This window comes from Tauraco erythrolophus, chromosome 6 (assembly GCF_009769465.1).
Source record: "Tauraco erythrolophus isolate bTauEry1 chromosome 6, bTauEry1.pri, whole genome shotgun sequence".
NCBI lineage: Eukaryota > Metazoa > Chordata > Aves > Musophagiformes > Musophagidae > Tauraco > Tauraco erythrolophus.
In genome coordinates, this window is record NC_141470.1 from 54,357,503 (window position 1) to 54,374,734 (window position 17,232).

Genomic DNA, 17,232 nt, shown 5'->3' on the forward strand with positions numbered 1-17,232 from the left:
TGGAGCGGAATGGTCTTGGCATCCCAATGATTTTTATTGTGCTTCCTCACGGCCAAGCCTTAGCCACCACGAGTCAACAACAGTCTTCATACAGGAGGAGGTGAAAGTGGCTAGTGGCATCAGACAACACCTCCAAGTATCACCGCCATTCTTCCACAATGTTAAGATCCTTGAGCATAAACACATGCCCACAAGCCTGTGCTCTCAGCTCCTGGTTAAACTGCTTTGGGAAAAGTAGTAAACTGAGGGAAAGTCAAGGACTGCCTGGACTACACTCAGCTGTAACAACAATTCTTCAATGTCACCAAATCCTCACTCTGTCCCCAGAAGCAGCTGCAGTGCTGTGAAGCAGAGCACAAGCTGCTGATGCTAAAGAAAAAGACAGGAACTAGGGAACCAGAGAGAGGCAAAATGGCTGCTCAACCTAGCAAACATGATGAGAAACACAGAAAGGTGACTTACGCAGGCAGTTACACTGGGCCACTTTGAATGAAATGATCAAAACCCAACAGGCTGAGAAAAGCACAGCTAGGTATGCCAAACTTGAATACTCAGTGCATTCACAGAAGCTTTTACTGCTCAAAGATCATGCTAGTCACTGGATAGCTATTTTCTTGTTCCATAAAAAAACGACACCTTCACTAATTACAGTACTTTAGAGCTCCCGGAATTAAAAAAAAAGGTCTAGTATAACAATTTCAACTGTTCAAATATCCATCCAGACGTACCATGAATCACAGAATCATAGAATGGTTTGGGTTGGAAGGGACCTCAAAGATCATGTAGTTCCAACCCCCCTGCCATGCACAGGGACACCCTCCAGTACACCAGGTTGCCCAAAGCCTCATCCCACCTGGCCTTGAACATTTCCAGGGATGGGGCATCCACAGCTTCTCTGGGAAACCTGTTCCAGTGCCTCACTACCCTCAATGTAAAAAATTTCTGCCTTACATCTAATCTAAATCTGCCCTCTTTCAGTTTAAAGCCATTGCCCCTTGTCCTATCACTATACATACCCTTGTAAAAAGTCCCCCTCCAGCTTTCCTGTAGGCCCGAAACAAAAAGTATGAAGCACACAGCATGGAGCAATAAATGGCTGGACATAAAGAGAAATGTTAAATCGTACAACAAAGTTTGTCTTAATAGGAAAAAAAGGAAATGTTAACTCTATGAGGAGGAAGTTATATTATGAGGCAAACAGAGCTCTATATTAAGACTTTTGCACTCATTAAGAATAATGTTTAATGCAATCCCTCTCCAAACTTTCCCAAAAGAAGATCCATGAAAGGAAACAAGATGCTTACAAGAACTCAAAATAAGTCTCTACATGTTTTTAAAAATATTACTGCCATATCATGCTTTGTTCTGCAGAACAGCACTTCACGGAATATTTTAGTTACGTTTTCAGATATGATGGTTCTAATTCTAATTCTGTTTTCATTGCTTTGAATACAGGTTTAGTCATATACAGCTTAGAAAAAAATGACCCACCAGTGGTAAGAATTTCATTCATAAAGTTGAAAAGACAAGTACAAGAAGACAATGAATATACGTCTTGCATAGTATTAATAAATACATACTTTGCTGTTGCTTCCTTTTGATGATTTCTGCCACTTCCTGAGGCTTTGTCCTTGATGTGCTTAGTGTCCAGGTCCGATTCACTGCTACTGGTGTCCCCTTTGGTTTTGTTTTTTGTCTTCTTATAGTGGTGATGCTTTCTCTTTTTCTTTTTCCTTTTCTTACTTGATTGTTTCAGACTCTCATCCGTATCACTTTCCCCTGACAACTCTGATCTTGAAGTAGTCCTGCTTGGAAACAAGTATATATCTCTATACACACCTATATATCTAAGAAGTAAAACTGTGAAGAAATACCACCGTAAGAAAGTTCAGAATCATTTTACCCTTTACCTTTATTCTTCCTGTATCTGTGGAGAACAGAGCAGCAACGCATGCAATGAAAGTGATACAAATCTGCATTAAAATAACAACTATATTTTTGACAGCTGCTGGGATTACTGACAGTCTTAAAGTTTTAATTGTCAAGCCATTTTGAGGTGTATCTGTATAAATATCCATCTGCTATCATCCTCAATTTAAAGATGACTGAGCTGATAAAATTTCTTAACTTTGCTAAGACAACTTAGGTCAAGCTAAAAGGATGAGAAATCCTTCAAGGTGATCTGCAAAAGAAAAAGTCTGCCTTTTTTTTCCTTGTTTCTTTACGATTTATATTAAAAATATCAAAAAAACATAGTTTTACAATGACTTCTAGATTAGAAATTCAAACCTCACCAATCAAGGAACAATTTTTGATGAGTACTGAATTAATGTTATCATATAATATAATGTAGTAACAAACACTACATGCAACAGACAACTGGTTTACTGAGAGATCACACAAAGCACAGACAGTTTTGGCAAAACACATATGTATCCTTGTACATACTACATACACTGCCACGCTTAATAATCAACTGAAATAATGGAGGTCTTCTCTAACCCTTAATTAAAGCATAAGCTCTTTATAAACAGTTTTTCTGGAATATTTCAATAAAAGAAAGGAGTGACAAGATTCGGTATTCCTAATGCGTCAATAAAAGAAAATGCAGCATTTCAGAAGCAAGGCACCTCAAAAAAACACCTTACACAATTTATTTAATTGCACTAAGAAAAAAGAAGCCATGGGGGAACCATTAGCAGGCCTTTAAAATAAACACACGCTTCCCCAAACAAAACCAAAAAAAACAAAGCCCACCAACTATGTTGGAGTAATTAGTTTTTGTTGAACTGAAAATGTACCCGAGTAATAGGCAAAAATATCAAACATTTCTCTGTACACTATTTTTTGACAAATTCTTTTTCAAAGATTAATTAAATATGGTGGGTTTACTATGTCATTCTCTCTGAATGGTAATTTGCAAATTGCTTAGTTTTATGACATTAAAGGCCTGAAAAGATTTGAAGAAATATAAGCAGAATATATGACTGATAAACAGAATAGTGATTGCATTTCAATCACACAATACATGGAAATGTAAGAATAAGTATACAAAAATATGTATTCAGCTGTGATTGTTATTATAAAGGCATTCTCTGTCATGACCATCAACAGTCATCGTAAACATGTAAACATGAGCATCTATCAAATAAAAAGTGACTAAGTTTTTGAACTTGGAAACTGCAACTTGATGCTATTAATTATTATGTGCTAGTTATAGAGTAGATATGCCAAGCATAGCAACTATTCTAGTAAAGGTATTAAAACTAGTTCTTCAGCAAATGTGGCTGCTTAAAGCTCATTTTTGTAATATAATCACTCACTTCAGTGATCAGCATGTTCTACACAGCCGTACAACTTGATACACGTAATATTTCATTAATTCTCATCTTCAACTAGTTTTTAAAAAGTAAAAACTTGGCTGTGAAATGGCTGATTGAACTGGTTTTCACAAAGAAATCACAAAGATGATGCTTCATCTTTACGTTACTTCAAGGGTCACTTAGGACATTCAAAAGCTAATGAAGAGTCATGATCACTCAGCTCCCTTTCCATTCTGAAATAATAATGATTTAAATGCAGCTGTGAGAAAAAGAAAATGGGAAAGTAATTGCATAAGTATAATTTCTCATTATTTTAAGTTAAAGGACATGGAAGCATTATTCATACTTTTATATATGACTCAGTTCGGGCCTTTTTAAACACTGAACAGTGAAATGAAAAGCAGCCCTAAAAGCTCCTGATTTTGGCCTCACATAACAAAAGATAAGCAGGACAAAGGAAAGAGGTTACTTTAAAAGATACTGAAGTATATTCTACCTTATTAGTGGTGATTTTTCAGAGATGAGATTTGCAACTTCTGTAGTCCGCTGATGCAATAATAGTGCCTCTTCCGTAGAGAAGCTCGGGTTACTAAGCCAGTCCAACTCTGCAGGTAAAGAAAAGTGTGAAATCAATACAAATTAGCTGGCTGTGCTTTTCAAAGTTGGCGCTTAATCTAGTCAGCAGACAGCTAAATTTGCAGCAAACGTCACTTAAGTCACGTGTAATAACTGAGCGTATCGGAAAGCGGTCCATGAAATTTCCATTTAGCAGAACACTAGGTTGTAATGAGGTAAAACATTGAGGAGCTGGAATCTTCCCCAACGTCAGTCTAAGCTTTAAAACACCCACTATATAATAATACTTAAAAGTTCATACTGAAAACAGATGATACACTTAAAGGCCAAATCTGTCCAATATTAATTTTTACTATGTACAAATTGTAACTTTATATATGTATGCATTGCATAAACATGTTATGTATGCAGAATTCTATAAGATCTTCTAATGTATCCTCATATATTTTACATATTATTTATAATTATATAGAGTATATAGATATTTACATATTTAAAGAGTGAAATAGAAAAAATTACAGAAGGGCATCATTAAATGAAAGGTGTAGATAAAGAATGCAATACAATTTATGCAAACTTACAAAAGTGTACTTTGCTCACTGTACGGAAAATATTTTTAACATGATTTTACGGATAGGGACACCCATTACTGATAAGAATACTCAAGTGTTTTATACAAGGCAAAAACGTGTCACTGGATTCTCAGTTCTCCAACCACCAAAATACCATTAGACTCTTAAACAGTGTGAAAAAAAGGCTAATAGATGCTAATTTTGATATATTAGTCAGCATTAAGCATTCTGCATCTAGATCTCAGTCATTTCAGTCATCGGATAAGATCAGATACTGATACGATGTGGAGGGGGATTTTTTTGCCATAATTTTACTGGTATTGAAACTTCTATAACAATTTTTCATGGAGATTTATTTTCTAAAATTTTCTTTTTAAGTATGTGAAATTTCCTAACATACTAAACGACAAACATCATTTCACATAACACAGCATTTATAATCAGCCTGTCCCATGCCAGGCCACAGGAGATAACAACAAAAGGAACAAACGTGGTCTCCCTGCCTGTTCGCCATGCTCTTTACAACCATTTTTGCCTCGGAGTTCTTCCTGCCACACTCTTGTCTTTGTGCTTTTGACTACACCGACCTCTAATCCATAAGGAGCATGCACTCATTGTCTGCCAAGCCATGCACCTCTCCTCCTTCTAAAGTATTTCTTTCACAAATAGCTCTTCATACCAAAATTCTTTCTTTCTGCTCACGTCCCTGAATTGTTGTCCACAAAAGGATTTAAAATGGAGCAGGCTGCAAAACAGTTTGTTAACCTCAGTTAAGCTCATCAAGAAGTATATACAATCAAGCAAAGCTCCAGTTTGCATTTCCCAAGAAGTCTGTCCCTGCTACCAAAGGCCCCGTGGGGATAGTCACCTTCCCTGGTTCATCTGGAACCTCCATCTCTGTGCAGAGGAGAACCCACAATTCATGGCACTGTCAGGACCAAAACACGCTTCCCACCAGCACCCCAATCAGTATGCTGCAGGAGGCTGCCAAGCACCATTTCCCAGCTCACCACAACGTAGGATGTAGACCAAAAAATAAAAATTCAGCTGTATGATGCATGTGTATCATTGTAACCTACTGCCCAGCAATCAGAATCACCATACCTAAGGCAAGTACACTACCCTACTTTGTTGCAAATCAACATGAGATTTTATTTTTTTCTCCCTTACAGGAAAATACTTAAAGATATATTAATGTAAAAGTAGAATAAAAGTTGAAACCTTAAAACTGTGATCATAGATTCATAGATTTCTAGGTTGGAAAAGACCTTAGAGATCATCGAGTCCAACCATCCCTAATCCCCATTAAACCATATCCTCAAGTAGATCATCCACCCTATTCTTAAACACATCCAGGGATGGGGACTCAACCACCTCCCTGGGCAGCCTATTCCAGTGGCTGACAACCCTTTCAGAGAAGAAATACTTCCTAACATCCAACCTGAATCTCCCCTGACTAAGCTTATGCCCATTTCCTCTTGTTCTATCACCCATCACTAATGTAAAGAGTCCTTCCCCTACCTCCCCACCATCTTTTCTCAAGTATTTATAGGCCGTAATCAGGTCTCCCCTCAGCCTCCTCTTCTCCAGGCTAAACAGCCCCAACTCCCTCAGCCGCTCCTCATAAGTTTTATTTTCCAGCCCCTTGACCAGTTTAGTCACCCTTCTTTGGACTCGCTCCAGGAGCTCAATATCTCTCTTAAAGCGAGGGGCCCAAAACTGGACACAATATTCCAGGTGCGGCCTCACCAGTGCCGAGTACAGGGGCAGGATCACTTCCCTGTCCCTGCTGGTCACACTATTCTTGATACACGCCAATATCCCATTGGCCTTTTTGGCCACCTGGGCACACTGCTGGCTCATATCAAGCCGGTAGTCAACCAACACCCCCAGGTCCTTCTCCGCCAGGCAGCTCTCCAGCCACTCTTCCCCGAGCCTATAGCGATGCTTGGGGTTTTTCTATCCCAAGTGAAGGACTCTGCACTTGGCCTTATTAAAGCTCATGCCATTGGCCTCAGCCCAACGATCCAGTCTGTTCAAATCCCTCTGAAGGGCCTCCCTACCCTCCAGCAGATCAACACAGCCTCCCAGCTTGGTGTCGTCCGCAAATTTACTGAGGGTACATTCAATTCCCTCATCCAGGTCATTGATAAAGATGTTAAACAGAACTGGACCCAGCACTGAGCCCTGGGGAACCCCACTGGTGACCGGCCTCCAGCCGGATTTAGCCCCATTTACCACCACTCTTTGGGCCCGGCCATCCAGCCAGTTTTTAACCCAAGGGAGGGTGTGCCTATCCAGGCCAGCAGTTATCAGTTTCTCAACCAGAACACTATGAGAAACTGTATCAAAGGCTTTACTGAGGTCTAGGAAAACTACATCCACAGCCCTTCCCTCGTCAACCAGGCGGGTCACCCTGTCATAGAAGGTGATCAGGTTTGATTGGCAAGACCTGCCTTTCATAAACCCATGTTGACTGGGCCTGATCACCCGGTTAACCTGTATGTGCTCATTAATAGCACTCAAGATAACCTGTTCCATGAATTTGCCCGTCACCGAGGTCAAGCTGACAGGCCTGTAGTTCCCCGGATCCTCCTTCCGCCCTTTTTTGTAAATGGGGGTAACATCCGCCAGCCTCCAGTCCAGCGGAACTTCCCCAGTGAGCCAAGACTGCCCAAAGATAATGGACAGGGGTTTGGCAATGACATCCGCCAGCTCTCTCAGGACTCTCGGGTGGATACCATCAGGCCCCATAGACTTGTGGGCATCCAGCCGGAGGAGCAGTTCCTTCACCCGTTCCTCTGGGATCACAGGAGCTTCGATTTGCTCTCCCTCCCTGCTCTCAGACACCAAAGGCCAGCTCACCTGGGAACTACTAACCTTATTATTAAAGACTGAGGCAAAGAAGGCATTAAGGACCTCAGCCTTGTCCTCATCCCTAGTGACTAACGCACCCCCTGAGTCCAGTAGGGGCTGGAGGTGATCTTTAGCCCTCCTTTTGTTATTAATATATTTATAGAAAGACTTTTTGTTGTCCCTTACGGAGCTGGCTAGTCTAAGTTCCAATTGGGCTTTTGCCCCCTGATTATCTCCCTACATGCCCTAACTTCCTCCCTGTATTGATTCCTGGATGCCTGCCCATTCTTCCAAGACTTATAGACATCCCTTTTTCTTTTGAGATGTTCCCAAATCTCCTTTGTCATCCAAGCTGGTTTTCTACCCCGGCGGCTCGACTTTCGGCACACAGGGACAGCTCGCTCCTGTGCCTCCAGAATTTCCTTTTTGAATAGTACCCAACCCTCCTGCGCCCCCTTACCCTTGAGAGCTGTCTCCCATTGGACTTTGTTAATCAGACTTCTAAACAGCCCAAAGTCAGCTCTCCCAAAGTCCAGCTTGGCTGTTTTAGTGTTCCCCCTTCTAACTTCCCCTAGAATTGAGAATTCTATTATCTCGTGGTCACTATGCCCCAGGCGTCCTCCAACCTTCACATCTCCCACAAGACCTTCTCTGTTCACAAACAGAGAAGATCCTTACTTGTCTATTTAAAATATGATCAAAATCTACTGTTTAATTTAACTTAATCCACCCTAGCACAAACACTTTCATTCTGTTTCTATGATTCTAAACCTGTAAATCTACCACAAAGCATTGTTCCCAAACCTTTGGTGACTTCAAAGGAGAAAGATCTATGCTGGATAATATCCAAGCAACGTTTCACTCATCTATCAAAATAATTATTCCCCCTGCTGGGGAATAAAGTATTATGCAACAATAAGTTAATTTCTTATTTCAATCCTGTAAGAGATGTATTAAGAACCAATCTACTTCTTAGAAGAAGAGTATTTTCCATTAAATACAAAAAACGTTTCTCATGAATAATTCTGTAACCATTACATATTTAAAACACCCAGCAGTTAAATAAATTATACACCTGATAACTGCATAACCAAATTTGAGTTAATACTTCAATACCTGTCACGCAGTATACCGAGTGCTGCTTTATACCTAAGATTTTTGAGGTGTATTTATTAAATGATAACTTTTAAAATCAATATCACATCTTCCTCACATTCAATTATTTCTGCATATTTTGGTAATGAAGACGAGGCGTAAAGGAATGTGGGAGCAAACTGCAACCCTACAATGTTTTTCCACCGGTCACACTATGGTCTTCCTTAAACAGTGACAAATTCAGAGAAAGCACACTGGTCCAGAGTGCTCCAGATTTCAGTAAATGTATCTTATCTGTGATTAAAGCCTTTTATTTATTTATAGAATTGAAAGAGACATTTAATTTCATTAAAAAATATAAATTTATCTTTGTTTTGATTGGTGTTGTATTACCCAGAGCCACCTAACAAAACAGAAAAATTTACTGGCTGGCAGAGTCTCTGGTGTAAAGGTATCACACAACAGCACAAAACTGTAACTTACTAGCTAGACAGATATCCCTAAAATTATTACACCTGTTCTAAAGACTTACATATCTATTTTGCCTTTGGCCAGATCTCCAATAACATGCTTTGGGCACAAAGATATTCTCTGTAGTCTTTGAGCTTCTCTTCTTTGTAATGTGTAATAAATCATTTTCTAGTACTATTTTCTGTAGATATAAATTTATTGTAAGGTAGTTCTGTATTGATTTGAATGAAGAATTGCGGTTCAAAAATGACTTGAAATATATTAATACTAATGACACAAAACACTGGGCTACATTTTTTTTTTAAAGTAAGCTCGAAGGCAGAATGAAGTTAAGTAATTTGCCTTCAGTCATACAGAGTTGTTGATGACAAAAGTTAGAATTCAATACTTAAAATATTCAGACCATTAGGAAAAACGTCTAAGACGTTTAATTTTTAAGATCTTGATCTAAGGTCTTTTAAAATGCTGTATGCATCAAAACAGGCTTTTCATTTACAAGAGCATAATATCAGGTCCTCTGAAAATTAATGCAGATAATGCATTTTTTAATATTATTCATCAGTATAAACACTTTAGATACAGACCAGCCCAAACTAGGAAATAAATGTTTGCATTCAACAAGCATGCTAAATTTTACAACCTTGAGCCTTTTGGCACTACAGTGCCAAATAACTTCCAAATGGAGTTACAAATCCTTAGCAGCACTAAGAGCTTCGGCCTTAAAAACTGAAAAATAGAAAGCAACTGATACATTTCTTTTTAAAATGGCATTATTGATCAAACTGACAAAATGAACAGAGAAGAAAATAAACAAAGCAAGCTGTAAAGCTCCAGCTGTTTCAGAAGACACAGTAAAACACGGGGCTGACCAACCATATAAATTTCCCTGAGGCGCAAAACACACTTTAAACAAAAGAGGCTACACCTGAATTGGCAGAAGAGTGGAAAGCAGTTATCTTCATATTCCTCTGTTTAGAAGTCTGCTCTAAGACCAGAACCATATTCTTAAATAAACAGAGTGAGCTGGCAAGATTTTAATTCCCCTCCTCCTCCCAGCAAATCAATCCTCCAGCTCACAAAAGGATGAAGCCTGGATTTCTGAGTTGTGTCCTCCATCCTTCATGCTCCCAATCGCTGCCACAGCTTCAGGAATTATATAGGTTCTCTAGACCCTTCTACAGTACTTTGCCACATCCATTAACTATTGGCTGGCAAAAGGCAGCCTGTGCTGTGTCAGACTGTGATCTCCGAAGATGTTTATTAGTTGGCTAAGGCACACATATATGCTCGTTGCCAAGCCCATCATCTATCCTGGTAACAGTTCGATTGATATTACAGCCTCTCTCTCAAGAGCGGCACTTTATCTAGGTTCATCTTTTTTAAGCAAATGTAGATTTTCACGGACCTCTTCTACTTTTGCCATTTCTCTCTCCCACCACAAATTTGACTGAAAGGGTTAAAGCTCCTGAGGAAGAAGACAGACATTAAGTAGGCAGGCAGGCAGATGCAAAGCAAGCATGTATGAGATCCATTTCCATAGGAAATTTGCCTTAAATATAGCAAAATAATGTCTATTATCGCCAACTCATCCTTGATGCTGTCTCTAGTCATATCAAGGATAAGAGGGTCATTAGGGGCAGTCAACATGGGCTCACTAAGGGGAAGTCGTGCTTGACAAACCTGAAAGCCTTTTATGAGGACATCACCCAGTGGGTGGATGATGGTAGAGCAGTGGATGTGGTCTATCTTGACTTCAGTAAAGCATTTGACACAGTCTCCCACACCATCCTCACAGCTAAACTGAGGAAGTGTGGTCTGGATGATCAGGTAGTGAGGTGGATTGTGAACTGGCTGAAGGATAGAAGCCAGAGAGTAGTGGTCAATGGGACAGAGTCCAGTTGGAGGCCTGTATCCAGTGGAGTCCCTCAAGGGTCGGTACTGGGACCAGTATTGTTCAACATATTCATCAATGACTTGCATGAGGGAATAGAATGTGTGGTCTGCAAGTTTGCTGATGACACTAAACTGGGAGGAGGGGCTGACACACCTGAAGGCTGTGCTGCCATTCAGAGAGACCTGGACAGGCTGGAGAGTTGGGCGGGAAGAAATTTAATGAAATACAACAAGGGCAAGTGTAGAGTCTTGCATCTGGGTAAGAACAACCCCATGTACCAGCACAAGTTGGGGACTGAACTGTTGGGGAACAGCACAAGGGAAAGGGACCTGGGGGTCCTGGTGGACAGCAGGATGACCATGAGCCAGCAATGTGCCCTTGTGGCCAAGAAGGCCAATGGCATCCTGGGGTGTATTAGAAGGGGTGTGGTTAGTAGGTTAGTCACCCCTCTATTCTGCCCTGGTGAGGCCACATCTGGAATATTGTGTCCAGTTCTGGGCCTCTCAGTTCAAGAAGGACAAGGAACTGCTTGAGAGAGTCCAGCGCAGGGCCACAAAGATGATTAAGGGTGTGGAGCATCTCCCTTATGAGGAAAGGCTGAGGGAGCTGGGTCTCTTTAGCTTGGAGGAGACTGAGGGGGGACCTCATTAATGTTTATAAATATGTAAAGGGTGACTGTCATGAGGAGGGAGCCAGGCTCTTGTCAGTGGCATCCAATGATAAGACAAGGGGAAATGGATATAAGCTGGAACATAGAAGGTTCCGCTTAAACATGAGGAGAAACTTCTTCCCAGTAAGGGTAACAGAACACTGGAACAGGCTGCCCAGAGAGGCTATGGAGTCTCCTTCTCTGGAGATGTTCAAAACCCACCTGGACACGTTCTTGCGTGATCTGATCTAGGTGGTCCTGCTCCGGCAGGGGGACTGGACTAGATGATCCTTTGAGGTCCCTTTCAATCCCTAACATTCTGTGATTCTGTGATTTAACTATTAGAATCGAACTTCCAAGATGTCATTTTGACTTAACTTTACCTGAAAGTACTTTTATTCCCTTACAGATGTGAAGTCACTCACTAACTTGGTGCAATATGATTACAACAGTGAGCAGAAGCAGAATTAGGTTTATTTTTTATATTTTAAATTATTGTTTTAGGGCCTCTGCGGAAAACTCGCCTTGAGAAATGGAGTCATAAACATTAATCCCCTGACTGTGCCTGTAGCTTGGTTCTACCTGAGCAGATGAGATCAAATTGCATTTTTTAAAACACTGAAGAATCGTACTGCAAGAACCAACCCCTGTAGCACAGTCAATATGCCTCTGTAAATACACCAGGGAAATGTTTAGAACTCTCCAACTACAGTATTTTCTGAACGATTTAATCAAACTGACCTAATACTCTGGAAATAACTGAACAATTTTTTCCATTACACAAAATGCAAGTCCAAACCTCCCTGTAAATAATCTCTAGTGAATCAGTTAGCTGGATACAAACATTTCAAACATCAAAATGCATTCCAAACTTTAAAACTCTACCTTTTCATTTTTTTTTGCTATTTTTTCTTGTCAGATGCCTGAAAAGTTTATAATTTTCGCCGACCAGATTTATGATCTTAAAGAATAAAAAGAATAAAAGATATAAAAGACTTCTGTTGTGATAACATGCATTATTATTGTTCTGCTCTACCATCCACATTCATGAGCGCAACAGTAGAAGCCATCCAATACTGTTCTTTTTATACCTTCCCAAGCAAAAATAATAATTAAAAATTTACAGTGTGAGTCTACAGAGACAATTTTTAAGAGTTATGCAAAGCCTTTTGTTGCCTCTCAGAATCATGAAAAGCTGCTTTCAGCAAAAATCACTGCATCATCTTACCTACAGAATAGTTCAGACTGTAAATAATGCTGTGCATAATGCTTTCTACTGTGAGTGGGGTTAATTATTACCACTCTGTTCAGTATGGCTACTAATAAACTTGTCATTTATCTTCTACCAAAAACTAATTAAGCTTGACAACATAATTGTAAGAAACCATATACAAAATTACTTTGCACTCTAGAGGTTGCTGCAACTCAGTAATAGGAAGCGCATACGACAATACTTCAGTTTCAGGCAACATATATTTATAAATGGTTTAGGAAGGTTTGTAAAAGCATGAGACAGGTGGTCGGAGAAATGAAGCGAGGCCAGCATATTTACATTATTACCTCAACTTTTACAATAAAAATATGAAGCAGCCCAAAATGACTGCAAAAGATACCTCAGTTTTTCATATCGTTAAATACAACGCACCCTGTGATCTCTGTACTGTGATGGACTTTGGCTTCATATCAGCTCTGAGGAAAGAGCGTCATCTATCAGAGAGATACCAAAGTTGCCCATCAAGTTCTCAAGTTCTCACAAGCTGAGCATGTGAAATTTGGTATCCGTGACCATAAATGCCGTTCTGAGTTAATACTTAATTTTTATAACTTACACCGAAACGTGGCCATTAAAAACAAAATGCAATATTGGCTAAAACATAAAACAAACAAATTTTGTTCCTTAAAGTTTTGTCAGTAATTCTCACACGAAAAACTTCCAGTAGGCCAAAACGTAACTCAAATGGTGCTAACTGAAATCTAGATCCCAAAGTCAGTCTCAACATCTTTTTCTGTATAATTTGATCACAGGTGGTCTATGATGACACAGACTACGTGTAACAAACCTAAGGGCTAAATTCCCAGAGTTTTAAAATGTAAACAAGGTCTTACTGCTAGAGAATTTTACTGTACCTCTGCCTGGCAGTGCAGATCCTTTCTTTCTAGAAGCTGTAATTTAGGATCTTACTACATCCACTATTCCCTGCACCAAGTGTCATTACCAGAAAGGCTCCTGAATGTCGCTAGAACATCTCTGTATGGCAGACTGGGTATCAACAGCTGCAATGCCATCAGGGGGTAATGCAGAACTGGTTAGAACAAGAAGCTAACCCAGCCTGTACTCCTAAAAGCTTCAAAAAACTCACCATACTGACTGGACCAAATATACAAGAAATTTGGTCTAAACAATTCTCTTAAGAGTTGCTTCTTGCTGTGGTGCCTAGAGGATGAGCAGGCTCAAGGGTGGTAGAAGCTGGCAAGCAAAAAGCATAGTTCAAAACATCTCCCAGTAGATTTAATACATGTTGTGCATACTTCAGAGTTTGGCAATACATCAGATACGGTTCTTTACTCATTTCATAAAAGTGTAACTTGCTAGACAGCAACGATGACAGTCAAAATGATAAACTGAATCATAATCTCACTCATGACCTTCCAAAAAATATCCTTTACAAATAAAATTTGGCTTAATAAGCAAGGAAATGAGACAACCCTGTATAAATTATCCAAGGCTAGCGGGGGAGGGAAAGAAACTCTCCTTTTCTGCACAAAGCAAACCTTCACCACATATACAAAGTTAACATATACATAATTTTCAATTTCTACAGCCATGCTACCAGCATCTACCAGCAGACAGCTGGAAGCAAATGTGGACCACACCCGAGAACCCGCCAGTGAGAGGCCACCTCTAATTTTACGGGGCTGTCCCTGTTTCGGGTTCTCCCACAGTTACCTCCCAGAAAGTAACTTTATTCCTAAGTACGGTAACTCTGCCCACACCGGCTGGGACGCGCCTTGCGCGGAGCACGCCCGCGAGCGCCAACCGTACGCTCGTACCCTGCGGGCGATGGAGCCCGAGACGAGGGGCAGCCCACCCCCTGAAACCCCCGCAGCGGCGGGGCTGGCCGGGCAGACGAGCCCCTCCGCCGCGCTCCCCAGCCTCCAGAGGCGCCGCACACAGACCACTGCCACCGGGGTCCCGGGACGCAGCGACAGCGCCGCCCACGCCGCAACTCCATGGCGGGGGCGGAGCGCGCCCGGCCCGCAACGCGAGCACGCACGGGCGGGCCGGGCTCGCCGGTCGGGGGGCGAGCTGGTGGCGGCCGGAGCAGGCCCGACGGGTGCGCGGCAGGGCCGGCGCGGTGCGGGAGGCTCCGTGGGGAGGCGAGGGGAAGCGGAAGGGCTTCCCGAGGGCCGGGTCGCGGAGGGCCGTTGGGGGAAAGAGGTTTCTCCCAGACTTTACCTTTCCTAGAGCCCTCGCTGCTGCTGGCTGGGGGCTCCCCGCACTCGGCGGCACTGGCAAAAGCCGGGAAGAGAGCCATGTCTCGCCTTATCGCCACTGCTGTCTGCCCGAGCTGCCCCGCGGAGTGGCGGGGCAAGATGGCAGCGCGGCGCCGAGCATACTGGGAGCTGTAGTTGGCCCGGCAGGCCTCACAAAATGGCGGCAGGGACCGGTGGCTGCTGAGGGAGGGGAGGTTTAGTGCTGCGGCTGCTGTGGGCGTCCCGCCTTTTTCCAGGCTTCCGCGTATCTTGCGCGCTCCGCCGCCTTCACTAAGGGGACTGGAGGAGAGAACTGCTGGGGAGGAGGGGATGGGGTTTCCAGAGATAGCCTTTCCTTCCCCACCGCCCTGTCTTCCCTCATGGGGTTCACTGGGAGGGAGCACCGGAGCAGGATCTCCTCGAGACTGGGCTGCTCAGCCGTGTAAAGAAGGATGTTGTAAAGAAGCCGTGCTTGCTTTCCCTCAGTATCTACTGTACGTTTGAAGGCACATCTCGCCAGACAGCCTGTCTCGGACTCCGCGAGTGAGGGCTTGGGGAAGAAATAACCTGCAGTCAGTCAGTCCTTCATGAGCCGCCTGACCAGGAAGTCACCCACCATATTTAATAGCATCCGAGAGCCTGCCCTCCATAAAGGAACTGGCAAAATAATTTTTATGCTTTTACACTTTGTGCCTTCTTGGGCAGGATGTTCCACTTTTTAATTACATATTATCTGAAACAGTATTTCCCTTTTATCTTTAGCCCAGTGCTTAATTCTTGCCTTGTGAGAAAAACGTGTCCCTATTCGCTTTCTCTGCAAAATTTTATACACTGTTAAGATACTTAAGTTTTCCCCTTTCTGGACTCAAAAGTCTGCCTTTTTTTCTTCATATATAAAAGCCACTCCATAATGTTCTTCTTGTTGAATTTCTTTAGTTTTTCTAACTCCTACACTAATACTACTGCATGACCAGAATTTCATGTAGTGATTAATCTATAGGTGTACAATGGGTTTAGGGATTATATGGAATTAGAATGACTGGTTTGTTTTCTTTCCTTTCCCATTACCTTTGGATCATTCTGTTTGGCTTTTGGCCTCTCCTGAGCAACAATGTCTTATTCCTGAGTGGCAAAAGATAATAGGTAACTATTTTGCGTAGATGTTGGGATTAGCTTTTGTATATACACTGCTTCTCACTTACGGAGCTGAGTTTTTTTGGTCATTTTATAATTTATTTCTGAAATACTTTAGCAACCTTTCTCAGTCGGCTTTCCAGTTGATTATCCTGAATACTTCTGCACTATCTGCAGACTTTGTCAACGTTTGCTGCTGTTTGCAGCCTTTTTGTAGATGTTGAACAGTCAGATCCCGAGGAATCGCGCTGGTCACTTTGTCTTTTAGAAAATTATTTCTTGATCCTTGTTTTTTTTAAAAAAATTCTCATCACGTGCACTTTTTAGGCTTTTTCCTGAGAAGAGAAAACCTATGAAATTATGCTACCTGAACAAGCATTTGTCTTTCTGTCTGCCTGGCATAATTTCTCCCGGTAGTTTATAACTCGTGACTACTTTCAACCAAATTTAAGAGGAGGTTACAGGTTAATACATTACTGCAAATTACATGAAAACAGCTGGCAATGCAGAGCAGGATTTTCAGTGGGAGGAAAACTCCAGTGTAAATACTAGGAGCCTAACCTATTGGGAAAGTTGAGTCAGAACTCTCCTGCTCATGGAAATATTTGTTATTATCTTATTTGGATAGTTATTGAAATGTGTAAATGTCTTTATTCTGCATACCTCAGCACTAGGAAAACTACCATTTATCTAGAGAAAATTATTTCCCTGTTCTCTTATGAACCTGACTCAAAGTCCTTTCAAGATGCTGATGCTTTAGATGCAGGATAAACTAAATGGATTTCATAGCAAAAGAATTCAGTTTATTTGTTCAATGTCATTATTCACATTGTCTCTCTGCTGCTCATAGTGATGGTAGCTAACAACAGCTCAACAAAGAGAATACAGAAAGTGAAAATGTACTTTTTAAGGGCAAAGCAAATGACGAAAGAGAGTTTATAAGAATCCTAAATACAGATTTGTGCTCTGCATCCCTAGAAATTAGCCCCAATTATGGATAAAGAGAGGGATAAGTTAACAAAAGATGTTATTATTGTGGCCATACCTATATTACCATGACATAAAAAATAACTAAATACATATTTAACACTACCACATACATGCAGGTAATATTTCCCCTTATCATAAGCGGAAGTTAAACTTGTGTGAATGTTGCTTTTACATTATTGCATTTATTTGTAAAAGTAG

The 17,232-nt window shown here is 41.3% G+C and overlaps 1 protein-coding gene across 2 annotated transcripts in view; it reads right to left on the bottom strand.

Moving 5' to 3' along the window:
• The window catches only part of NRDE2 (NRDE-2, necessary for RNA interference, domain containing), a 39,569-nt gene extending 24,545 nt beyond the window's left edge, over positions 1-15,024 (bottom strand). Inside the window, exons 1-3 of one of the 2 annotated variants that reach the window (XM_086613956.1) lie at positions 14,894-15,024; positions 3,820-3,928; positions 1,581-1,805 (exon numbers count right to left, since the gene is read on the bottom strand). In XM_086613956.1, coding sequence (XP_086470082.1) covers positions 1,581-1,805; positions 3,820-3,928; positions 14,894-14,972 — 413 coding nt within the window. In that variant the 5' untranslated portion in view covers positions 14,973-15,024. Of the gene's footprint in view, positions 1-1,580; positions 1,809-3,819; positions 3,929-14,893 lie in introns of both variants that reach the window. The other variant, XM_086613957.1, reaches the window with a different exon arrangement.
• Between the last annotated feature and the right edge of the window lie 2,208 nt (positions 15,025-17,232).